The sequence below is a fragment of the Misgurnus anguillicaudatus genome, chromosome 3 (genome assembly GCF_027580225.2).
Source record: "Misgurnus anguillicaudatus chromosome 3, ASM2758022v2, whole genome shotgun sequence".
NCBI classification, from domain to species: domain Eukaryota; kingdom Metazoa; phylum Chordata; class Actinopteri; order Cypriniformes; family Cobitidae; genus Misgurnus; species Misgurnus anguillicaudatus.
In genome coordinates this window covers 41,996,185-42,022,607 of record NC_073339.2, presented here as the reverse complement: position 1 = coordinate 42,022,607, position 26,423 = coordinate 41,996,185, and the positions used below count along the sequence as shown (strand labels likewise).

Sequence of the window (26,423 nt, the reverse complement as noted above, 5' to 3'; positions counted from 1 at the left end):
TACAGATTTCGTTATCAGTGAAACAATTGAACTTGACGTGGACTCGACAATTCGTGCTAAGCCTGATGATTCATGTTTTTCAGGGTTAGCCTGACAATGTTTTATGCAACAAAAAATCCTTTCTTTGTTGCCAATTTTCGATTTTGAATCTCCGTCTTAGATTTTCGGACCCCATTGCTCATTTTCCATGCATATGCATGAGGTTTCGTGTCTGTTTATTTGAGAGACGAAGAAAAAAAGATGAAAAGAAATGAGCTTTCTTGCTTGGTTTCTGTTTCTGTCCATTTGTCTTTCCCAACCACGAAATGAATGGGCTGCAGTGTCAGAAAAAATAAAACCAAATCAACTCTGAGCTTTGGAGAAGGGGAATGAGGCTGGTTGGAGGCGAACAGAAGAGAGAAACAGATAAAGATGTACATTAGTCAGAGGCCGAGAGTGTGGCAGAAAGCCCATGAATCTCAATCTAACTTTATTTATCCGGGACCAGCAAAGAGCAAGCCCGCAAGGTCGGGTACGAGTGGTGCAACAATTACACAAACCTGGAGGGACTATTGTGATTGGCTGTCCTGATTCTTGATTGAATTGCAATTACGATTGGTTATCTCGCTCCATCAATGTTAAGAGACTTTTTTGATCTATGTTTGATATAGTTTTGTCTGAATTGACATTCTCTGTGTGTGTCAGCTGAGCCGCAGGAATATTTCACAGAATAATGAAAATTAGCGCATAATCTACTCGCTTTAATGCCAGTGTACATAACTTCTTTTCTTCAGATGAACTATTCCTTTGAAAATGATGTGTTGTTTTTAACTGTGGTTTGTTAAAGTATGAACATTTTCTCATAAGCATGAGGAAAGATGGAAAGGCACCAATTGTCCAATCAATGTCTGAATTACAACTAAAGATTTTAAATAACATTTGCTTTGAAACACTGTCATTTTCTTGCAAATTCCTTTTTCTAATTTAAGAGTGACTGAGGAGAAATAAGCAAGATTTAGTTTTCGGACTGAATCCATTTATTACCCAGATAAAGGCAGTAAAAGCAATATTTCTGTCATAAGTCGGATGAGTATATTTGTAGCAATAGCCAAAAATTCATTTTATGGGTCAAAATAATATATTTTTCTTTTATGCCAAAAATCATTAGGACATTAAAGGACAAGTTCAGTTTTTTACACTTAAAGCCCTGTTTTCAGATTGTTTATGATGAAATAGAACAGTTTTGACTGAAATTTGGACATATGATGCTGGCCATGTTGTATCACCCTCCACCTCTACTGTGGCTGCGTATGTGCACTGGAACAATCCTTCCTAAAATGCATTAAACTTTCGTTTACAAAGACGTGAAACTCATCGAGTGGTCAGGGGTGTTCACTGATATAGTCACACAAAAATCGCTGCAAAAGATGCTTTCCAACAGGTGCTTTACCATTCGTTGAAAACTTGTGGACCTATTTTTCCAAACGCCTCACACCCGTATATTCTTCCGCTGAGAGCTTGAATAATAGACACTCCAGCCCAGTTGGTGGTGATAATCCGCCTTTGCCAATTGCAAGAATACAAACAACGTTACCGGCGGCGGAGTAATACCGTCACAGCACATCTAATACAAGTCAATGGAGTTGGACAAAAACTACAATAAAACCTGGTGGAAAGCATCTTTTGCAGCAATTTTTGTGTGAGCATATCAGTGAACACCCCTGACCACTCTTTGTAAATGAAAGTTTAATGCATTTTAGGAAGGATTGTTCCAGTGCACCTATGCAGCCAATGTAGAGGTGGGAGGTGATACAAGAAACACCCGAAAATTCTCGGGCCAGCATCATATGTCCAAATTTCAGTCAAAATTGTTCTATTTCATTAAAAACAATCTGAAAACAGGGCTTTAAGTGTAAAATACCGAACTTGTCCCTTAAGTAAAGACCATGTTCCATGAAGCTATTTTGGAAATTTCCTATAGGGACACTTCACTTTTTTTTAAATATGCTAATTTTCAAGCTCCCCTAGAGATAAACATTTGATTTTAACCGTTTTGATCTTAGTACACAATGTTACTACAGAAGAGTCAAGTTTTGAATAGGAAAAATGTCCAAACTCTGGTTATTTTTGAGCGTGATGCTAATGGTCTAATCAGATTCAATGGATTATGCTAAGCTATGCTAAAAGTGGTACCGCCAGACCCGGAGATCAGCTGAATGGATTCCAAAACGGTAAAATTCAAATGTTTAACTCTAGAGGAGCTGGAAAATGAGCATATTTTAAAAAAAATGGGGTATTCCTTTAAATATATAAAAACTAGGGCTGTCAAAAGATTAATCGCGATCAATCACATCCAAAACAAAAGTCCGTGTCCACACAACACATGTGTGGGCACTGTGTACAATCATTATCTACACACAAAAACGCTCCCAATCATGTAGATATTTAAGAAAAATTGGTTATATTTATATATAAAATATTTATATTTATATATAATATAATTTATATAAATGTATATACAGTATTTAAATGCAAATATTTCTTAAATATTTACATGAATGTGTGTGTTTTTATATATACATAACATTCACACACAGCACACACACATATGTTATGTAAACACAAACTTTTATTTTAGATGCGATTAATCGTGATTAATCTTTTGACAGCCTTAATAAAAACTTTATTTTTGTGAGTAGATGCAGCAAAAATCACAATCATTGGCCAGAAACTCGCCTACAGACTACCCGTTTTTTGGGTATTTCCTATTCAAGTTTGGTTTTATGTAAAAGCTTACAATTTCCCTGTTCCGGAAACAACAGCATTACAGCAGTAAGCCAGTAAAGCAGGCCCGGATTGGCCATAGGGAGAACCGGGAGGATTCCCGGTGGGCCGGTCTGTTTTTTTTTGGCCACGAGGGCCGGTGTTGTCATGCCACCGGGATGACGCGTATTTGCGGGTGAGAGATGTCCCCGCCGCTTTATGCACAAGTTGATTGTGTCCCGAGTCCCGACCACTTATTGGAAGAATTCTTGCATTAGGGTTCATTGACATCTAAAACGCATGGGAAACGCAGGACGTGCCGCTGTCTTCTGGTTTTCAAAGAGCTTACTTGAACACGAGTTTTGTTTCAGACGCGTCTATATTGATTGCGCTTGCCGGCCGCGCGTCTATATTTAAAATAAACTTGAGCGCGTCTTTTGAGTGCGCTTGCCGGCCGCGCGTCTATTATATTTTAAATAAACTTGAGCGCGTCTTTTGAGTGCGCTTGCCGGCCGCACGTCTATTTAAATAAACTTGAGCGCGTCTTTTGAGTGCGCTTGCCGGCCGCGCGTCTATTATATTTTAAATAAACTTGAGCGCGTCTTTTGAGTGCGCTTGCCGGCCGCACGTCTATTTAAATAAACTTGAGCGCGTCTTTTGAGTGCGCTTGCCGGCCGCGCGTCTATTATATTTTAAATAAACTTGAGCGCGTCTTTTGAGTGCGCTTGCCGGCCGCACGTCTATTTAAATAAACTTGAGCGCGTCTTTTGAGTGCGCTTGCCGGCCGCGCGTCTATTATATTTTAAATAAACTTGAGCGCGTCTTAATACAAACGGGCTGGCCTCTAAACGTATTTTTTTTATCCAAGTCATAGATGAATTCTCTATGAATAGTCATTATTCATCGTTTATTGCAAGAGGAACAAAAATCTATTTGATGCAAAACTCATTAGTTTCAAAAGTATATCCATGATGTTTTCTTTTTTTTAACACAATGTAGGCCTACGTTATTTAGCAATAGACATGATCTAAGTACTAAAAAAAAAGATACAGATTATTTCCATTTGTTTCCAATGCATAGGCCTACTTGATAAATCTTGCTTGTGTATTGTATATCAGGGGTTTCCAAACGTTATCAACCCAACAGTTAATCTCAAGACTCACCATTTTTTAGAAATAGAAATATAGAGGAAAATACAAACACATTTGTTTCCTTTAGTTTTTGAATAAGTTTACTTTAGTAATATTATGGTCTTATGGTAGGGCTGCATAATTATGGCAAAAATTATAATAGTTTACTGCATTTGCACGGAATATGAAATTATATATTTGAAAAATACAGTGAATTGCAAGGCTGCAGAGAACAGTGCACTACTGCAGACTTATACTACTGAGGGTTTAAAGATATTATTTTAATAGTCAGTTGTGAACTAAAGTGGGCCGGTGTAAGGCATGAAACTCCAGGGCTGAAAATGAGTCCCACTCCGGCCCTGCAGTAAAGAGTGCTAAAATAAGCCTGAACTGAAATGCAATTTTCTTAATATTAATATTATTTGGCCATGTCTCTAAATAAAGAGTTTGGTTCGAAAATGAGATGACGACGACGACGACGGTCACCTTTGTTTTTTTTTTTATTGTTCAATTTTGGTTTTTGGTTCCAAAATGAGATAACCTTTGTTTTTTTTATTGTTCAATTTTGGTTTTTGGTTCCAAAATGAAATAACCTTTGTTTTTCAAAATTTTGTTTTTGGATTGTGCCTTCCAATTAATATAAATCAAACTGCAGTTGGTTTGTTTTGATTTAAGCCTTCATAACTAATAAATTACAGCTGAGTAACCAACCCATAAAACACAATAAAAACATGTTAACATGATAATAAACATGTTTTGACAAAAATGTTAAAAACTGAGTTACATGTATCTCGTTTTAAAACCAAACTCTTCAAATATTGTCCTAACAAACCATACATCAATGGAAAGCTTATTTATTTACTGTATATGTATACATCTTTCAAAGAATTGACCCTTACGACTGGTTTTGTGGTCCAGGGTCACATTTACTATTAGTATTTAGTTTTTGATTCTAAATAATTGTTTTAATAGGACCCTTTGTTTTTTGTAGTATTCCAAAGATTTGACCGAATTTTTAGATTCTTGGTACCGCTCAGTCAACTACGCCTCGGGTCGCTCTTCAAACTCTAAAGGGTGAACATTTTAGCTGTGGAAGACCATCCATCACTGTTCAGTGTTTAAACAAGCTGACTGGACTCTGTAGTAAATGCGTTCTTTGCCGGAACATTCTGTACAGAATCAAAGTGTAAAGTTAGAGGTTAAAAGAGCAAATACTACAAATCTGACCCTTTCGTTCTGGTCCACAGTTGCTCAGTAGTATTGACAGTGACATTTTTCATGTGTGTCAAACTTATTGAAACTCTTTTTTGTGTGTTTGTATTTATTTCATATTGAAGAACATACAATTATGGAATTGTTTCATTTTCAGTTTCACAGCAATACATAACGATTTATGAAATGGGTAATTTGAGTCCATTCATATGTTTAGTACAATCTGCTTTCACCCCAAAGATGTTTGTGTTCGGGTTGCATTTGTCCTTTTTTCAAGTAATTGTTTGTTTTTGTATCAAATTCAGACAAAATTACCATCATGTTTTTCAGTGAGATGAGGTTGTTCATTTTCTGCTTGTTACAAGAAAATAGCAGTAAAATACCCTGTATGTTTTTGCATACTCATTTGGCATTTTAGCCATCATGTTTCTAACATGCCTATTATTATCATCATACTTTTCTAACATGTGTTTGTTCTTAAAAGGGAAATGGACATTCTACCTTTGTGGCTGCAGCGTTCTGATTGGTGCTCATGGGTTCTCAAGTGTCCAATCAGAAGTCCTTTCATAGAACCTGCAAACACACAAGAACCAACATAAGTTTGAGATATTGGAGAAATTTTTAAGGTTACACATTTTTTTAAAGAGCTCTTCTGATTGAACTTAGCAGCGATATAAAGGTCTGTTTTATTCGTCCAATCAGATTTTATTATTAGTGTTTCTGCCAAGGAAAGTTGCAAATAACACAAAATAATAGAAATGCACTGATATTAAATCTTTCCAGACAATAATTCAGACTGCTATCTCCCGATACCAATAACAATAGTTTGCTGGTTACATTAACTTGCATTAACTCATTTCTGAAGATTACATTTTTGTGAAAGTTATTCATAATGACCATTAATACTGAACATTAAACGTATGTTTCTTTACATTTTCTATACACAGAGCTCAAATTCATTGCATTTTTTGTTTTCTTTTGATTGACAGGATATATCGGCCATTACTATCGGCTGTTTTTAAACTATTGGCCGATAGTCGATTGTGTTAAAATGTGCTTTTATGGATATGAATTGTAGCATAAATTGTGTAGTTTATGGATTAGAGCAAAAAATCTCATTGACATTGAAGAAGGGACCCACTAGTTATGTGCTGTACCAAGGTTTTATAGACTTTTCTAAGCTCTTTCCTAGGCATCTAGCACCTCAACCACACATTTAGCAACCACCTAGTGCCTGATAATGAAAAATGTTTAGTGTCAGCTGCTATCATTTATTGTTACATTATCAGTTGTATAACAGCCAGAGAACCTGCAGCTATTGTGCAAGCTATCTCTACAACATGATAATATCCCATACAAATACAAAAATGATAATACCCCATAAACAAATACAACCTTTTACACCTGGTTTCACAGACAAGTTAAAAATGTTTAAGCATCTTTTATAAGCATGCCTTAGAAAAGATGTTACTGCTGTGTATCTTATTTTGTGCAAACTCAAAATGTGTCTTAGTCTAGGACTAGTTTTAAGCCTTGTCTGTGAAAGCAGGGGTTAATGTTTTATTTGTACGACTGATGCGATTGAGCAGTTAAATTATAATTACTGTGAAATGCTGTGCAATTTGGTAACAAATGATCTCTCAGCTACCTGTTTCCTAAAAGTAGGGACTGGCACAAATGCTTTTGTTATTCATCTGCGGATGACAAAAAAAGCAATTTCTTCCTCACACTTATCTATTTGGCCTGCATAGAGAACCTGCTGTTCCTGAAATCTGCTTTATTAAGTCACAGTGACCCGGGATTGAGATCCCTCCAAGGAATATTTCTACTGATAATATCTCTCTCTCTTTCTTTCTTTCTTTCTTTCTTTCTGTGCTTCTATGCGGTAACTAATGTGTTTTTGTTGTTAATGTTTTGGGAAATGGTTGCATTATACATCCTTTCTTTCTTTTTCTTCCTTTCTTTCTTTCTTTCTTTCTTTCTTTCTTTCTTTCTTTCTTTCTTTCTTTCTTTCTTTCTTTTTTCCTTTCTTTCTGTGCTCCTTTGTGGTAACTAATGTGTTTTTATTTGTTAATGTATTGAGAAATGGTTGCATTATAGATCCTTTCTTTCTTTTTCTTCCTTTCTTTCTTTCTTTCTTTTTCTTTCTTTCCTTCTTTCTTTCTTTTTTGTTTTCTTTGCTCCTATGTGGCACTAATGTGTTTTTATTTGTAAATGCATTGAATGGTTGCATGATAGATCCTTTCTTTCTTTCTTTCTTTCTTTCTTTCTTTCTTTCTTTCTTTCTTTCTTTCTTTCTTTCTTTCTTTCTTTCTTTCTTTCTTTCTGTCTTTCTTTCTTTCTTTCTTTCCTTCTTTCCTTCTTTCCTTCTTTATTTTTTGTGCTCCTATGTGGTACTAATGTGTCTTTATTTGTTAATGTATTAAGAAATGGTTGCATTATAGATCCTTTCTTTCTTTCTTTCTTTCTTTCTTTCTTTCTTTCTTTCTTTCTTTCTTTCTTTCTTTCTTTCTTTCTTTCTTTCTTTCTTTCTTTCTTTCTTTCTTTTTTCCTTTCTTTCTGTGCTCCTTTGTGGTAACTAATGTGTTTTTATTTGTTAATGTATTGAGAAATGGTTGCATTATAGATCCTTTCTTTCTTTTTCTTTTTTTCTTTCTTTCTTTCTTTTTCTTTCTTTCCTTCTTTCTTTCTTTTTTGTTTTCTTTGCTCCTATGTGGCACTAATGTGTTTTTATTTGTAAATGCATTGAATGGTTGCATGATAGATCCTTTCTTTCTTTCTTTCTTTCTTTCTTTCTTTCTGTCTTTCTTTCTGTCTTTCTTTCTGTCTTTCTTTCTGTCTTTCTTTCTGTCTTTCTTTCTGTCTTTCTTTCTGTCTTTCTTTCTGTCTTTCTTTCTTTCTTTCCTTCTTTCCTTCTTTATTTCTTTGTTTTTTGTGCTCCTATGTGGTACTAATGTGTCTTTATTTGTTAATGTATTAAGAAATGGTTGCATTATAGATCCTTTCTTTCTTTCTTTCTTTCTTTCTTTTTTCCTTTCTTTCTGTGCTCCTTTGTGGTAACTAATGTGTTTTTATTTGTTAATGTATTGAGAAATGGTTGCATTATAGATCCTTTCTTTCTTTTTCTTCCTTTCTTTCTTTCTTTCTTTTTCTTTCTTTCCTTCTTTCTTTCTTTTTTGTTTTCTTTGCTCCTATGTGGCACTAATGTGTTTTTATTTGTAAATGCATTGAATGGTTGCATGATAGATCCTTTCTTTCTTTCTTTCTTTCTTTCTTTCTTTCTTTCTTTCTTTCTTTCTTTCTTTCTTTCTTTCTTTCTGTCTTTCTTTCTTTCTTTCTTTCCTTCTTTCCTTCTTTATTTCTTTGTTTTTTGTGCTCCTATGTGGTACTAATGTGTCTTTATTTGTTAATGTATTAAGAAATGGTTGCATTATAGATCCTTTCTTTCTTTCTTTTTTCTTTCTTTCTTTCTTTCTTTCTTTCTTTCTTTCTTTTCTTCTTTTTTTCTTTCTTTCTTTCTTTCTGTGCTCTTATGTGGTAACTAATGTGTCTTTATTTGTAAATGCATTAAGAAATGGTTGCATTAGATCCTTTCTTTCTTTGTTTCTTTCTTTCTTTGTTTCTTTCTTTCTTGCTTTCTTTCTTTGTTTCTTGCTTTCTTTCTTTCTTTCTTTCTTTCTTTCTTTCTTTCCTTCTTTCTTTCTTTTCTTTCTTAGTTTTTTGTGCTCCTATGTGGTACTAATGTTTCTTTTTTTTAATGCATTAAGAAATGGTTGCATTATAGGTCCTTTCTTTCTTTCTTTCTTTCTTTCTTTCTTTCTTTCTTTCTTTCTTTCTTTTCTTCTTTTTTTCTGTGCTCCTTTGTGGTAACTAATGTGTTTTTATTTGTTAATGTATTGAGAAATGGTTGCATTATAGATCCTTTCTTTCTTTCTTTCTGTCTTTCTTTCTTTCTTTCTTTCTTTCTTTCTTTCTTTCTTTCTTTTTCTTTTTCTTTTTCTTTTTTTCCTTCTTTCTTTCTTTTTTGTTTTCTTTGCTCCTATGTGGCACTAATGTGTTTTTATTTGTAAATGCATTGAATGGTTGCATGATAGATCCTTTCTTTCTTTCTTTCTTTCTTTCTTTCTTTCTTTCTTTCTTTCTTTCTTTCTTTCTTTCTGTCTTTCTTTCTTTCTTTCTTTCCTTCTTTCCTTCTTTCCTTCTTTCCTTCTTTATTTCTTTGTTTTTTGTGCTCCTATGTGGTACTAATGTGTCTTTATTTGTTAATGTATTAAGAAATGGTTGCATTATAGATCCTTTCTTTCTTTCTTTTTTCTTTCTTTCTTTCTTTCTTTCTTTCTTTCTTTCTTTCTTTCTTTCTTTCTTTCTTTCTTTCTTTCCTTCTTCTTTCTTTCCTTGTTTTTTCTGTGCTCCTATACTAATTTGTTTTTATTTGTAAATGAATTGAGAAATGGTTGCATTATAGATCCTTTCTTTCTTTTCTTCTTTCTTTCCTTCTTTCTTTCTTTGTTTACTGTGCTCATTTGTGGTAAATAATGTGTTTTTATTTGTACATGCATTGAGAAATTATTGCATTATAGATACTTTCTTTCTTTCTTTTTCTTTCTTTTCTTCTTTCTTTCTTTTTTGTTTTCTGTGCTCCTACGTGGTATGTGTTTTTATGTGTAAATGCATTGAGAAATGGTTGCATATATCCTTTCCTTCTTTCTTTCTTTCTTTCTTTCTTTCTTTCTTTCTTTCTTTCTTTCTTTCTTTCTTTCTTTCTTTCTTTCTTTCTTTCTTTCTTTCTTTCTTTCTTTCTTTTCTGTGCTCCTATAGTGGTAATGTGCTTTTATTTGTAAATGCATTGAGAAATGGTTGCATTATAGATCCTTTCTTTCTTTCTTTCTTTTTTCCTTTCTTTCTGTGCTCCTTTGTGGTAACTAATGTGTTTTTATTTGTTAATGTATTGAGAAATGGTTGCATTATAGATCCTTTCTTTCTTTTTCTTCCTTTCTTTCTTTCTTTCTTTTTCTTTCTTTCCTTCTTTCTTTCTTTTTTGTTTTCTTTGCTCCTATGTGGCACTAATGTGTTTTTATTTGTAAATGCATTGAATGGTTGCATGATAGATCCTTTCTTTCTTTCTTTCTTTCTTTCTTTCTTTCTGTCTTTCTTTCTTTCTTTCTTTCCTTCTTTCCTTCTTTATTTCTTTGTTTTTTGTGCTCCTATGTGGTACTAATGTGTCTTTATTTGTTAATGTATTAAGAAATGGTTGCATTATAGATCCTTTCTTTCTTTCTTTTTTCTTTCTTTCTTTCTTTCTTTCTTTCTTTCTTTCTTTCTTTCTTTCTTTCTTTCTTTCTTTCTTTCTTTCTTTCTTTCTTTCTTTCTTTCTTTCTTTCTTTCTTTCTTTCCTTCTTCTTTCTTTCCTTGTTTTTTCTGTGCTCCTATACTAATTTGTTTTTATTTGTAAATGAATTGAGAAATGGTTGCATTATAGATCCTTTCTTTCTTTTCTTCTTTCTTTCCTTCTTTCTTTCTTTGTTTTCTGTGCTCCTTTGTGGTAAATAATGTGTTTTTATTTGTAAATGCATTGAGAAATTATTGCATTATAGATCCTTTCTTTCTTTCTTTTTCTTTCTTTTCTTCTTTCTTTCTTTTTTGTTTTCTGTGCTCCTACGTGGTATGTGTTTTTATGTGTAAATGCATTGAGAAATGGTTGCATATATCCTTTCCTTCTTTCTTTCTTTCTTTCTTTCTTTCTTTCTTTCTTTCTTTCTTTCTTTCTTTCTTTCTTTCTTTCTTTCTTTCTTTCTTTCTTTCTTTCTTTCTTTCTTTCTTTCTTTCTTTCTTTCTTTCTTTCTTTCTTTCTTTCTTTCTTTTCTGTGCTCCTATAGTGGTAATGTGCTTTTATTTGTAAATGCATTGAGAAATGGTTGCATTCTAGATCCTTTCTTCTTTCTTTCTTTCTTCTTTCTTTCCTTCTTTTTTTCTGTGCTCTTATGTGGTAACTAATGTGTTTTTATTTGTAAATGCATTGAGAAATTGTTGCATTATAGACCCTTTCTTTTTTTCCTGCTTGCTTTCTGTGCTGCTATTCTGTGACTTTTTTATTTTTAGTTTTTAATGCATTAAGAAATGGTGACATTATAGATCCCTTTTTTCTTTTCTGTTTCTTTTTGGTAGCTAAGTAGTTCTTAATGCATTGACAAATGGTTTCTGGATGGTTATTTACCTACCTAAGGCAAAAAGAGCCCACCTCTATGAGTCTCTAATCTGTACTGTTATACTGTAGCTTTGGACCCTGCAATGTCAGTCATTTTTCATCTGTTTATTTTGTCCACCAGGAGAAACCCGTAGGTCAGAAAAATAACTGAAGATCTCAGTGAATGCTTGAAAGCTTGTGAATGTCGAGACAATACACCACCATAGCATTAAACAATAATAATTGAAATCATGGAAAAATAAGTAAAAGAAGATAGAGATAAGGAATGAAGTACAACACAGTCTGTGCCGTGCCATATATAATGCACATACATTGCTTTTAAGAAACCCAGATCCTTAGATACTTCATGAATAAGCCATGCGATTTAAGGTATCAGGAATGCGTACACTCTCAGAAAAGAAACCGAAGTTCTCAATGGGACGTTTATTTTTTTTTAAAAAGGCCCTAATATGTATCATTTTAGTACATTTTGTACCTTTGATGTACCAGTATGCACACAAAAGTGTCATTTTTAAAGAGATTTCGCCCTGTACCTTTTTTTCTGAGAGTGTATTAGTTACAAGTCACGCCCTGAAGTTTACAATAATATTCAGAGTAGGCCTTAGGCATATGCAAATATGCATTATGCAAATATGTCAACAAAGACAACGATCAATCCAAATTAAATATGAAATAAAGAGGTTATTGAGGTGTAACCTGTAGTGCGAGTCTGTCCCGCTCTCTCCCTCATGTCCCGCTATTTAATAACTGTGTTTCTCTGTCCCTTAAACTGGTGTTAATTAAATGAATGGAGTAATCATGATGAGGTGTCTTTCAATGCAATTAGCTTGCCATACTGTGGAACATTAGTGCCATCTTTGCCGTGACCTTATACAGTGTAGATAAACTTTTCTCAAATTAATTGCCATGTTAATGAGTTCGCGGTGCGTTGTGCCTCTCAACACAATGATTTTCTAGAGCTCTAACAGAAGGGCAGCGTATGGCCGCTTTGCTAGAAAGGTTTAACCCCCTTGTTCACGTTTTTTAAACATAAGGATAGATCACACGCCAATTACACTCCAGCTAATGAGTAGACTTAAAGGTGCAGTGTGTAAATTTTAGCGCCATCTAGTGGTGAGGTTGCGAATTGCAACCAACGGCTTAATCCACTGCTCACCCCTTGATTTTGAAACACAGAAAAGCTACGGTAGCCGCCACCAGACAAACATGTCATCATCGGAGACAACTTAGTAAAAAAAGTTTGTCCGTTAAGGGCTTCTGTAGAAACATGGCGGCCCAAAATGGCAGCTTTCATGTAAGGGGACCCTCGGTGTATGTAGATAAAAACATGTCATTCTAAGGTAATAAACACATAATGGTTCATTATGAAAGGTCTTTATACACCACGGATAATATAATTTTATATATTATTTTGCATTTCTATCAAAAGATCCTTCTAAAAATTACACACTGCACCTTTAACGTGCATTGTGATGTTTGGAGACGGGAAAGGAGAATAGGATTAACAGACGATTGAGTGCTTTGCAAAGACGAAAGTGACGAAATGTTATGCATTAATGTTTACCCAAAGCAATACAGCACGTCACAATAACAAAATAAATAAACTGGGAATGCACATATGCAAAATTTCTGTGCCGATACCAATATTCTATTATTTAGAATAGCATTGATACCGATACATATTGATATTTTTGCCTTTTATTCATTGTTTCAAATTATTATGTTATGAAATCCTAGTGCAGGGCAAACAAACACCAATTCTTTTGTATGAGTTTTGATGCACCAATTTTTCAGGATATAATCTGCCCTGTTCATCTGCTGTTTTTAAGACGATAGTCTGGGAAAATTAGAGATGAACCGATATAAAAAATTGATCCCATTGACAATTATTGACTGAGTTCGGAAGATACCGATAGTTTGGTGGTTACATTAAGATGAAAGTGATTTCACCAAGTAAGATGTGATCCTGGATCAACACCATTGTAGGTCCTGGATCAACATTTTCATTAACCAATCAGATTGCAGGATTAAGATTAGTGTGCATGTTAGATTTAGGTTTAGGATTGGGTTAGGGGCTTTTAAGAAATACTCCTCAAACTATTATTTCACACTAATTTGAGGGTTTAAAAATCGTTAGGGTTTGAGTTAAGGGTAATTTGGGGTTCCGTTAATTAAAACGTTGATCCAGGACCAACAAAAAATGTCACATCTTACTTTGTGAAATCACGGTGACCTTATAGGAACTTGCATTAAGTAAATTATAAAGATTGCGTTTTCGAAATGTTATTCAGTCATATAATTACCATTAACATTGAACATTAAACTATTGATGTTTCTTTACATTTTCTAAACACAAAGCTCAGATTCTTTGCATTTTTCTGTTTTCTTTTGATTGACAGGATATATCGGCCATAACTATTGGCTGTTTTTAAACTATCGGCCGATAGCCAATAGTGTGAAAAATTGCTTATATCGGCCGATACCAACACTGTAAAAAAATTCTGTAGAAATTGCAGCTGGTTTGCCGGTAACTTACCGTAGATTTAAATTTATGTTTTTAACTGGCAACATTTTGTTCAAAGTTAAATGAACATTAAACATTTACAAGTCTTTATAGAGTAAAACTAAAAAAACAGCATCAAGCAAAACATTCTGGGAAACAAAATCTGAAGCAAAAAACAGAAAAAGGTTGATGATGATTTCTGGTTCCCAGAATGCTTTGCATGAGACTGTAATTGTATAGTTTTATTCTGTAAAGATAAATACTTGTTAATATTTAAAATGTGTTTAACTTTAAACAAATTCTTGCCAGTAAATAACATAAATGTAAATCTACACTGTAAAAAAAGTCCGTAAAAATTTCAATGTTATTGCAGCTGGGTTGCCGGTAATTTACCGTAGATTTACATTTATGTTATTTACTGGTAAGAGTTTGTTCAAAGTTAAATACATTTTAAATATTAACAAGTCTTTATCTTTACAGAATAAAACTATACAATAACAGCCTCATGCAAAGCATTCTGGGAACCAGAAATCATCATCAACCTTTTTCTGTTTTTTGCTTCAGATTTTGTTTCCCAGAATGTTTTGCTTGATGCTGTTTTTTAGTTTTACTCTATAAAGACAAAGACTTGTAAATGTTAAATGTTCATTTAACTTTGAACAAAATATTGCCAGTAAATAACATAAATTTAAATCTACGGTAAATTACCGGCAACTCAGCTGCAATTTCTACGGATTTTTTTTACAGTGGGTAAATTACGGGCAACCCAGCTGCAATAACATTGTAATTTCTACGGAATTTTTTTTACAGTGAAGTATTGGCCAATATATCTTTGCAACTCTTGGATTTTTTTAATATATCAGTGCATTTCTAAAATAAACAGGTGTATGTGCGTGTTTTGACACACATGCAGAGCTATATATGAATCTTGTGTTTGTACAGTTTCTGGCACACTAACTCGTATGTATTTGCCTTGTGGCTATTCCATTGCAGTGACCCAGAAAATGAGAAAATTGTCAGAAATCATCAAACCTAGTTTCAATGACCTACAAGGCTACAGAGGCAGCATGCATTTGGTAAAACAGGTGCTATAATTGTGCCAAAAGTGGATGTTTGTTCCCAAAAGTGTGCTTGTTTGTTTGCACGCGTTGTTCTACGGTTTCTTTCGAGCACCTCTTGGTTGCATCATCTGTTTTTGAGAAATCAATGAGCGAATAACCCACCGGTTATGTTTTTGTATAGGCATTTGTATTCCAGTCAGAGTATCGCAAAGCAGATATTCGGCACTGAGAGTCTGGCCACAGTGGGTCGGGAAATATTACAGTGAGAATATTACAGGGGGACCCAGAGGAAGGCAAAGAAAACAATCAAGTATGTTGTGCATATACTGTAGACGCACCCAAACCACAAGTGTTTAAGAAGTCTATCCTAGCAGCCATTGTGCATGAGTTATACATAAGTAAATCCTCAGATAGCATTGAATGTGTGTAGCATACTGTAGCTACATGTACTGTGCCCCAGAAAGCAGTTGGACTCTAAAGGCATACTTAAAAATGTATGACCCTATAATATGTGACCCTGTCTGTGAAATCCAGGTCTCATAATATAATGATGAGATTGGGAGCATTAAATAGTGATTGCAGTCTTTGACCTGACCTTGCTCAGTCAATATTGAAGATATCAAGGATATATATTTTAACAGAATGTTCTTTATGTAGGACGACTTTATGGCTTTAGCTGGGTTTTCACAGACTAGGATCCACAAAATAATATGTCTTTGTAAAACAAGAAAATATGAAATGTGGCAGCTCATGCGGCAAATTATGATGCAATTCAGAGACGGCTACAAAGCATATCACTGTAAACAGTGAAAGCTGCTCTACATAAAAAAACTACAGTACTTCAAGTGGTAACACCTAAAAAATTAGCTTTTTAAATTCAGATTTTTAAGTGGATCCAACTTTTACTTTTTACAGTGATGCATGTGTGTGAGTGTATGTGTGCACATAAAGTTATCCAAAGTTGTGCTTAAACTTTTGCTACTGATAATCTACTCACATTTATAATACTTAGTCAAGAATCCCTATGATAACATGACGAAAGTCTGATTTCTTTATTTGCAAGTGCAAATATAAAGGAAATTGCTTTCACATTAACATTTCTGCCGGCACAAAAAGAACATTTTATAGTGACACGGTGCTCTGGTAAATAGCACATCTGTGGGATACACAAATAAAGCATCAGCCACCCGCCTCCAACCAATTTTACGCCATTTGGAGGCCTCCAAACAGCAGCAGAATTTTAATCAACAGGGGTTACCTTAGATCATGCCGGTTTAATTGATAGCTAAGGATGCCAACTGAATTTCAAGCTTAGCAGGTGACAGCATCACAAAACCAGCATTGGGTGATACGTCATTTTTTTCAAGATATTAGTTGGATTTAGAAGTACAGAATAGGCATGGGCCGGTTATCGGTTTTAAGGTATACCGAGGTTTAAAAGTGTCAAGGTTTCAAAACCACTAAAATTTGATGTGATACCGTTTTCAAGGTCTAAGCTGTGTTTACACAAAATTAAGTTAAATAATTAAGTCATGTAATTGATTTGACGATTACATTTAATATCATTAATATAAATACTTTTTATTTTATCATTTTTTTAAAGAATATTATAATTTAAGGCCTTATTTTTGCTTTGCATAAATGTTGTATGTTGCTTAAAAATGAAATGTATTAAGGTTATCATACCGCCAAAATCTTATACCCTGGTTAGAAAAAAAGTACACTAAAATACACGTTAAGTACCCTTAGCAAATTAACTATTTTTGTGCACTAAAAATTTGTCTTTTTTAGACAAACTTAATAACATTTAAGTGTACTCAACTGTCTGTGTTTTTTTTTTATTAAATTAATTTATTCAATACACAAAAATTGTAATTATTCAAGTATGACTGATATTTAGTATAGTTTTTTCAAGTGAACTGAAGTACCACTGAAGTAGATCAACTTTTAATTCATGGAGGACCACAAGAGTCATGCAAAATGTAATAAAGAACTTCAATATTTAAAAACTACCGGGACAATAAAAATAGCAATTAATACATTTGTTTAAAAATTCATCAATTAATCTATAAATAAATAGACAAAAAAATCATTATGTAACATTTTATTAGGCAATAAAAAGTGAGATTAAAAATAACGTAGAAATGAAATATTAATCCATTAATAAATATTTCAAAGTAATATAACAATTTACAAAAACAACATGAACCACTCAATAAGTTCATCATTTTAAATTGCATTTATAAATTCTTAATTAAATAATAGATTTTCAAAATTTATTTCAAAAAGCGATTTAAAAAGCGATTTTAATTTGTAGTTCAATTTATAAATCCAGTTATTTAATTCTCTTTTTAAATCACTTTTTGAAATACATTTTGAAATTTCATTATTTAACAAAGTTACAAAAAAATATCATCATATAACATTTTATTAGGCAATAAAAAGTTATATGATGATTTTTTTTGTAACTTTGTCTATTTATTTATAGATTAATTGGTGAATTTTTAAACGGATCTATTAATTGCTATTTTTATTGTCCATGTAGTTATTAAATATTTAAGTTCTTTATTACATTTTGCATGACTCTTGTGGTCCTTCATATTAATTAGCTTGTTTGTAGTGTATAACTTTTATTAACACTTTTTAAGCACATCAGGCTGCAACATAACAAAATTGAAAACCTAACGGGGCCTGAATACTTACAGGATGCATTCTGCTTGCTGTTATATTTTTTAGTATATTCAAGTGATGGCAAGATTCACGGCATCATGCAAAGGGCTCTTCCAAGGTGAATTATAAATATCTTTTTATAAGTATCTGTGCAATACCAAAAAAATACTTTTCTTTACTCGATTGCATTAGCACAAACGTTCAAAATTTGCATTTATAGAATTAAGGAATTATTATTTTACTTTGAAACAATTCTGCCTTCATGGCCACTCTTATATGCATGTTTGCATTTCATTTTTTAAAGTATGTTTCACAACCTGCATTTCAAAGACCCACCCATAGTCTTTACACAGGATGCTATATATTTACAGGACATAAGCATATCCTGAAAAGATGTTAAATCAGCCCAATCCAAATGCTGCGGGCATTTTAAGGAAGACATAAGAAGCCATAGGCTCAAAAAATTTGAATGAGCACGTAAAGCTGTGAAGAGCCTTCTCACTGAGAACTTTCAAGCAAATGTTTTACGTCGTATTGTTCCTGGTGTACAAGTTAAATATTACGGGACTGATTTTTTTTCTGGTGAGTACATATAAAATATATTGCTTACCTAAAAGAAACAGAAATGCAGAATTGTGTGTAATTGATAGTGTGTATAATCATTATTAGTGTCTGTGTTCCCATACAATATGTACTGTATGTATATGTATATATAGGAAGATATTTACCACTGTTTTTTCCCTGTTTACACCTGGCATATGATCGTCTGTGTCAGATATACACATGGCATCCAAGATGTGTCTCTAGTGACCACATATGATTGGATTTCACTTAGCAGAGTACTTCTGATTTCATTCATCACTTCACATTAAAGCCTTTAGTAGCTGGCAAGTTTAAAACAGCTTTAGCGTTGTAATCACGTTAGTTTGTCAGTAGGCGGTCCTCCTTTGATGTTGTCAGGGTACATAAGCATTTACCCTACCAATGTTATTTTTGTTAAATGCCTTTCTGACCACCTCCAGATCGCTATGCATCGTCAATATGCACTGGAGCACCTGCATTTATTGCCGCGATTTGTGACCGGACGCTCCGAGATAGATTTTTTATACAATTTGCAAATTGACCCTTTCTCTGCATGGATGTTAAAGAGATTTTGTTAAGGCTCAATTTTTCACTTTTTTTTTGCCATGTAATCGTCTCATCTGCCTGATGTTCTGGGGGAAACTGTGAATTTGAGTGTACTGTTGAGTTTTATAGCGCCGATTTGTCAGTTAACTGAAATGAAATGGGCCACATGCACAACCATTTCCAGGTAATAGCCAGATCAGTCACTTTTACGTGTATTCATTTAGCAGACACTTTTATCAGAAGCTGCTTACAAATGAGGAATGCTGAAACAGTAGCAGTATTTTGAAAACCAGAAGGAAATCCAGTGTTTAGTGTTTGTGGATTTGTCTGTTAAATCTTGCCTCAAATGGACCGTTTTGTCTTATTATGTTTGTTTTAATTGCTTTCCCACTGTAAGTGCCTTTTCTTATAAATCATATTGCACATGAAGCTTGCCGTTCACTCGGGGGCTAGTAAGGGAGGGTAATGTGTATGCACCGTACTGCAGGCAGCTTTACTGTACTGACTTTTGCTCGTAGTGTTTGCAAAACCTGTTGCACAATGAAGTGAACTCAAGTCACTGCCCCTTTATTTGGCATTTGTTTGATGTCATAATGAAAGAGTCGTGGCATTTTTCATATACAGCAGTGGTCTCTAACATGGTGCCTGCACGGAGTCTGTGAGTTGCCTGTCAAAGCACATTCTATTTTAATATTTATTACATATTTTTATATTAGCTTGGCTTCTTTTGTGTATGTTAACATTTTAAACAATAATAAAACATATTAAAATAAAAAAGAATCAACAAACAAAACAAAAAATTGAGTAGATTATATCTAAAAAGTATCCATTGCTCACAAAAAGATTGCAGACCCCTTATACAGTATTAATGCAAATTATGTGTGTGTGTGTGTGTGTGTGTGTGTGTGTGTGTGTGTGTGTGTGTGTGTGTGTGTGTGTGTGTGTGTGTGTAATTGTATCATATAGCTAAAATGTAAAAGGGTAGCTCATTAACTTCACCTCTGCAGTAATGCTCCTTTGTACCTTTAAAGATTAAGTGAACTTTGACTTGTATGAGCGTGTCTTGTCATGCACATTGAGGCGAAAGGAGAGCTGTTTGTGCTTGTGTTCAGACAACTTTACTCATGCTCTGTCAAGACTGATCTAGTACGGACTTTGTGATGCACATATTTGCAGGTAAGACTGTGTTTTTTTGTTAATGCACATTGACTAACTTAAACAAGCATTTTGGCATTAACCAGCATAAACAAATGCAGAAAAACTATATACAGGTAGGCTGTCATTGTAAGTTCATGTGAGCTTATGCAATTATACCGTCAAGTGTTACTGTATAAACAGAAAATAACACTAGATTTCACTAATCTGGTTTCCATTAAAGATGTGCACTCTAAAAAATTTGCTGTAATTTTGCAGCTGGTTGATAGTAACTTACTGTAGAAGATAAAGTCAAAAAATGTTTCATGTTCATTTAACTTTAAACAAAATGTTGCCAGTAAATAACATCAATGTAAAATCTACAGTAAGTTACTGGCAGCTAGTTGCCAGTAATACCCATTAATACTGTAATTTCTACAGACATTTTTTACAGTGTGCGCAAAACACCAGTGATATTTACTAAAAAAAAGATTGCGAAATGATTACATTTAATTTAGGCGAATCGTCGTTATGTCATTAGAACTTTTTTCTTGCATGATAAGTCAGTCCAAAAATGGATGTTAGGTGCTTTAGTCTAGGTGTGTTTAACTTATGGCGACGCACATTAAATCAAGAATAATTTAATGCAGTAGAGTTTCCATAGTATTTTGATGTCATGCGCCTGTTTTTGCGGCGCAGCATAATGTCAAACACACCTCTTCTGTCTCATCCTACAATCAAACATACCGCGCCATATTAAAAGAATAGACCTCTGACTTTAGGCACGTCAGAAGAGCTGTAAATGCGAAAAACTGTTTCTAGTGCAGTTTTGTGGTATTCCTTTTTTTAACTGACTAAAAAACACCTCATGCAAACATACAAAGCTTTCAGCAGTAACAACATAAACAAGCGGTTTTTCGTGGTCATCACGTAACTTCCGGTAAACTCTGCTAAGAATAAATAGCAACAAAATCCTTTTAAAGTAGTTTATTTATATAACAAGCAAAATAAACAACACGTAGATTACTCAGGAAACCAAAACATTTGTTATTTTCGACAAGGTATTTGTTCAAGAGTTTAGTTTAGCAACTAGTCAGACCATTAAACAAACTGAAACAGGAAGTAAAGTTCTGACCAGACGCTTAACTGTGACAACACACGTGCGACCGATGAAACCGTCTATAGGAGTTTTTGTGAAATTGACGTGTATCCACTGGCCGAAATTTGCTTTTTCAATTTGCGCACTATAAAGGGTAATGGAAACGCAACTACCATAATGAGAAACTGCATCCAAATTTAGACATAGTATCTCATACAATGAGAAACTTTCTCGTAATAATGCCGTTCGGCGCATGTGGCAAGAACACTGCACACACACTGGTGACACCCGCTGGATAAAACAATGTAAAATTCTATGTTAAATTTTAAACGTATATACAAATGTTTTGATTAAAACCTACCAACTATAGACAGTTTCATTGGACGCACGTGCGAGGACACGATACGCGTCTGGACGGAACTTTACTTCCGGTTTCTGTTTGTTTAAAGAGTAACTAAACCCTAAACCAACTTTTTTTAGTTAATGATCTGTAAAAATGATGCTTTATTAGTGCTGTTCATTGATTTTAGTAAGTTTTTTGACATTTGGATATAAAGTGTTTCAATACTACAATATATGGTGTAAAAACGTCTGAGTGCTGCCCTCTTTAGGTTGAACGGTGGGTACTGCAGTTGAATTTTCCTATTGGATATTGGGTCCAAAAAATGACTCGTGACGTAGGCAGGTTCAAGCTCACCACGCCCTTGTTACGATCTCACCACACACTTGGTACGAGCTTAGTTCATCCCCTCTATCTCCGTTGGGATCTGCCCAATTTTCTTGCATTTTTCAAATATTGCTAGTGGGTGGAGTCAGGCTCTGACCAGGGGTTTAGTTACGCTTTAATGGTCTGACTAGTTGCTAAACTGAACTCTTGAACAAATACTTTTTCGAAAACAACAAATGTTTTGGGTTACTTGATAATCAACGTGTAGTTTATTTTGCTTGTTACATAAATAAACTACTTTAAAAGGACTTGTTATTTATTCTTAGCGGAGTTTACCGGAAGTTACGTGTGTTCCACAAAAGTCGCTTGTTTATGTTGTTACTGCTGAAACCGTCCATACAGAAACTTTATTTTAAATTTAACATTACTTAAAATGTATATTGTTATACTTTAATAAAAACCAGTGATTGTTTCTGCGTAACTCTCTGTTTCTGCATGCACAGGTCATTATTGCTAGAAAGTTTCTCATTAATACAAAATATTAAGTCAAAATATTGCTACAATACACTTTATGTAGAGTTAAGTTTTGGGCATGTGGTTAATGCTGATTCACATACACAATTGATTTTTAAAAGCCTCTCAGATGATCACATTTGCTATTGTACCTTGATTTACTACAGGTGCCATGAATGGGCTGATCATATTAACCCTTCTGGTGATGACTGTCCCGGTCGTTCAGAGCGGGAATGTTCTTGTCTTTCCTGTGGACGGCAGTCATTGGGTCAACATGAACATCTTGATTGAGGTTCTTCACTCCAAAGGTCACAACATCACAGTCATCCGGATGTCAGACAGCTGGTACATCAAAGAATCTTCACCTCACTACACATCCATCACTGTGGATGCTCCTGGAGGGTTTGATGAAGAATCATTTGAGATGTTTGCGTCCAGACTTATGAGAATTCAAAGAGATGGTTCGACTTGGGCTCGTCTGATGCTGGAAATCGAGATGTGGCAAACTACTCTGGAGATCACCAAAACTGAAAGCAAGATGATTGAACAAATGATGGAAGATGAGGGGCTAATGCAGTCTTTAAAAGATGCCAAATATGATTTGATGCTTACAGATCCACTGATGTTTGGAGGTATTCTGTTAGGGCATTACCTGAAGTTACCCATTGTCTATAATATCCGCTGGACCATGTATAGTGAAGCTCACTTTGCTATAGCTCCTTCACCGCTTTCTTACGTACCCTTCCCAATGTTGGAGTTATCAGACCGTATGAGCTTTTTTGAAAGAGTGAAAAATGTTTTCATGTACTACTTATATGAAACACAAGCTGCTCTTCTGTTTGGTCCATATTATAATGCACTTTGTGAACGATTTATTGGTCCAGGAGAAACCTTCTTCCCTTTGATTCAGGCTGCTGATCTGTGGCTCCACAGGGTTGATTTTATTTTTGAATTTCCACGGCCCACTATGCCAAATGTTGTCTACATGGGTGGCTTTCAGTGCAAGCCATCAAAGCCTCTTCCGAAAGATCTTGAGGACTTTGTGCAGAGCTCTGGTGATCATGGTGTCATCGTCATGTCTCTGGGCACTCTTGTTGGTCAACTTCCTGATGATGTGGCAGAGGCCATTGCTGAAGCTTTTGCTGAACTTCCACAGAAGATCATCTGGAGGTACAAAGGAAGGAGACCATCTGCACTGGGAAACAACACCTTAAAAATGGACTGGATACCTCAGAATGATCTTCTGGGTCATCCCAAAACCAGAGCTTTTGTGGCTCATGGTGGAACCAATGGAGTCCAAGAAGCCATCTACCATGGGGTACCAATCATTGGATTTGGACTCATCTTTGACCAGCCTGATAATCTTTCAAAGATGAGAGTGAAGGGTGTAGCCAAGAACGTAGACTTTGCCACAGTGGATAAGGACTCCTTCCTAGAAACTGTCAAGGAGGTTCTTTATAATCCCAGTTATCGGGAGAACATGCAGAGACTTTCAAGACTTCACAGAGACGTTCCAGTGAAGCCTCTGGACAACGCGATCTTCTGGATTGAGTTTGTCATGAGGCACAAAGGTGCTGCTCATTTACGCACAGAGTCGTATAAAATGCCCTGGTACTCGTATCACTCTGTTGATGTCATGTTGTTCCTGCTGTCTGCTGTGTCACTCATAATCCTGACCACATATGTGCTTATCAGATATTTATGCTGCAGAATATGTACAAGAAAAAACAAACTAGAATGATTTTTTACAGAAACAATTTTTACTGATGTGGATTAGAATATACAATTTCTCATTTTTTGAAGCATTTTGAATTTGGAATTGTGATTTAGTATTAGATTTACTATTCATTTATAAAGAAAATGAGTGAATGAATTACAATTTGTACATTAGTTTGTTTCAATTAGTTGATCATGTCACTGTGAGTATAAGCCAAATAAATACTACACTATTCCTTAAAAGTGTGCTATAATATATATTGCTCAGTAGTAACACAGATAAGACACACTGCCCATTTAATAAGGAAATGAGGAATTACATTTTCCTTGATCTTTGACATATAAAAGGTCTTGGTATCATAAATGCGTACTGCAAGTTTAATTGCTAAAAACACCCTCCTTATCAATAATGAATTTACGGTAACCATTCGCCAAAAAGAAAATGAATGCAAATGGGAGGATATGTAATGTCACAATGTAGAAGTTTTATACAGTATGACAACACATCATCGTATTGTCTGAGAAGCGAATCAAGTGGATTTGAAGGAGTTGTTGTTTACAATCACAGTAGGTTTGTATTAATATTAAAGGGGTCATATTATGCAATTTTTTAAAGATGTAAAATAAGTGTGTATGTGAATTTTTAGCTCAAAATACCCCACAGATAATTTATTATAGCATGTTGATATTGCTAGTTTGTAGGTGTGTGCAAAAATGTGCTGTTTTGGGGTGTGTCCTTTAAAATGCAAATGAAAGCGGATGAAATTCAAACACTGATCGCAATGATGGTAGTTTGTTGAAATTGATACTCAATTGTACTGCCAATTATTTTCTCTTTCTCTCTGCACTAAATGGCAGTACAGTGATTGGATAGTGCAGATTAAGGGGCGGTATTATTATAATTAGACTTGCTACCTACCTCACAAACTGAACAACCTAATTTGTCACATGCTTGCAGAAAATGGTTTCCCAAAACAGTTACTGGGTTGTTCTTTATCACATTTTCTACGTTGATAAAAGCACTAGCGACTCAAATCTAGCACTTAAACATGGAAAAAGTCAGGTTTTCACGCTATGACACCTTTAAGATTGCAATGCCAGACAAATATTGTGCTGTTGCTGATTAACAGACGTCTTAATTTGAATGGCTTCCAAAGGATCCTCAAGTCAAAAAATTGGATTGGTTATTTTTATTGAATTTTCTCATCATTTCAACCTTGACTTATGTGCCAACTGATTTGGAGCAAACAAGAATCCCCAAACTGTAAGTAAAGCATTTCATTTAAATACTATTTTGCAAGAGGTAATGACCTGTTAATTTGTGGTTTTTGAATTACATGGCGCTAGATGGAAGCAGAAGATCTTATAAAATAAGTAAGGGATAATCCACGGCTAGCCACCATAGCCGTGAATTATCCCGCTTATACCACGGTTATTTGACAAGTTAAAAACAAGTAAAAGCTGTAACTGATGTTTACAGTGTCATTTTTCAGGGAAACTGTCAAGTGGGATGCTTATGATAAAGTTGTTAGTCACGAAGAAGAAGAGGGACCAAGAGAGAGGGAGAGACTTTTATCTGTGGCAAAAATTGAAATAATGAAATGTGAGGAGACATGGGCGCGTCTAATGCACAGGAAATGCGAGGAATGTGCTTTCATGCATGGTAGAGAGACCGCCAATGAATTACATAATAAAATACATAAATGCTTACAAAGACACTGTAGAGACCATGTCTACGGGTTCAAGAATAACAAAATACTGGCCATTTGAAACTAGAAAGTCCTCACTTTATTTTGTCCCTTTGTTTTCCATTTTGCGGATGGTAAAACTCCCGTGCGCATCGTTCAAATTCATTGAAATTTCTTTCACTTGTAGTTTAGCAATTAAACTAAATGTCTATTACAATTTCAATACTCTGCACATCACCTGAGGAAATCTGAAGTTGCGTCGAGGGGAACCAAACTGACAGCCGCGACAGCGGAGATTGTCACGTATCTACAAAATGGTATTTGATAAAGCTTGCGCCTGACCTGCAGCTATCATTCTGGCTTGGTGGGATGTCAGCCAGCAAGTCCTCTGATTCTGACCTTGTTCATTTACTACTCGGAGTCTAAAGCCAGGAGGGCATATTAAGGGTTCATTGTATTTTCATTTTAAACGAGCAGCTATGGTTGCGTATTCCACACACAAACACACACCTCTCCAGACCACGTTGACACTGACTGACAGCAGCAAATGCGACTTGTAAAACTCAAGGGTGTATGGGTAATGTAGTCTCTGCTCTCGGTGGGAGGAATTAGGAAGCATACATTGTGAAGGGCGCTCTGAAAAGTGGCAGCACAGCCAAAGGATTAAATTAAACCTCTGATTTAAACAGATGTTCAAATGCGCGTTCCGGTACACTAAAAGCACGTTCTTTGGCACACGGAGAGGTGGTGGTATGCTCAAGAGCTATATTTGGAAGTGGCGGTACTGAGTACCGGCGCGTACCGGCCCACTTAAAGCACTGGGTAAAATACATGTACTATGTTCATATATTCATATACAGTACCAGATATTGTGTGGTCAATTTTAGGTTAATGCATTCTTCTTCTTTACTTCTTTTTCATTGATTCTTTAAGGGAAATGACCTTATGCATCATG

At 34.7% G+C, this 26,423-nt stretch overlaps 2 protein-coding genes across 3 annotated transcripts in view; one reads left to right on the top strand and one right to left on the bottom strand.

Moving 5' to 3' along the window:
- Positions 1-26,423, bottom strand: part of elfn1b (extracellular leucine-rich repeat and fibronectin type III domain containing 1b) — a 166,884-nt gene that overhangs the window by 41,924 nt on the left and 98,537 nt on the right. Inside the window, exon 2 of one of the 2 annotated variants that reach the window (XM_055206051.2) lies at positions 5,586-5,657. The exons of the other annotated variant lie outside the window; for it this stretch is intronic. The gene's annotated coding sequence lies outside the window, so the exon portion shown is untranslated. The remainder of the gene's footprint in view (positions 1-5,585; positions 5,658-26,423) is intronic. 2 annotated transcript variants of the gene reach the window in all.
- On the top strand, positions 19,257-24,273 carry LOC129444998 (UDP-glucuronosyltransferase 2A2-like). The gene is made up of 3 exons (XM_073866224.1): positions 19,257-19,309; positions 19,683-19,827; positions 22,232-24,273. Exons 2-3 carry the CDS (start codon positions 19,812-19,814, stop codon positions 23,803-23,805), a joined length of 1,590 nt encoding a protein of 529 aa, XP_073722325.1. The 5' UTR covers positions 19,257-19,309; positions 19,683-19,811; the 3' UTR covers positions 23,806-24,273.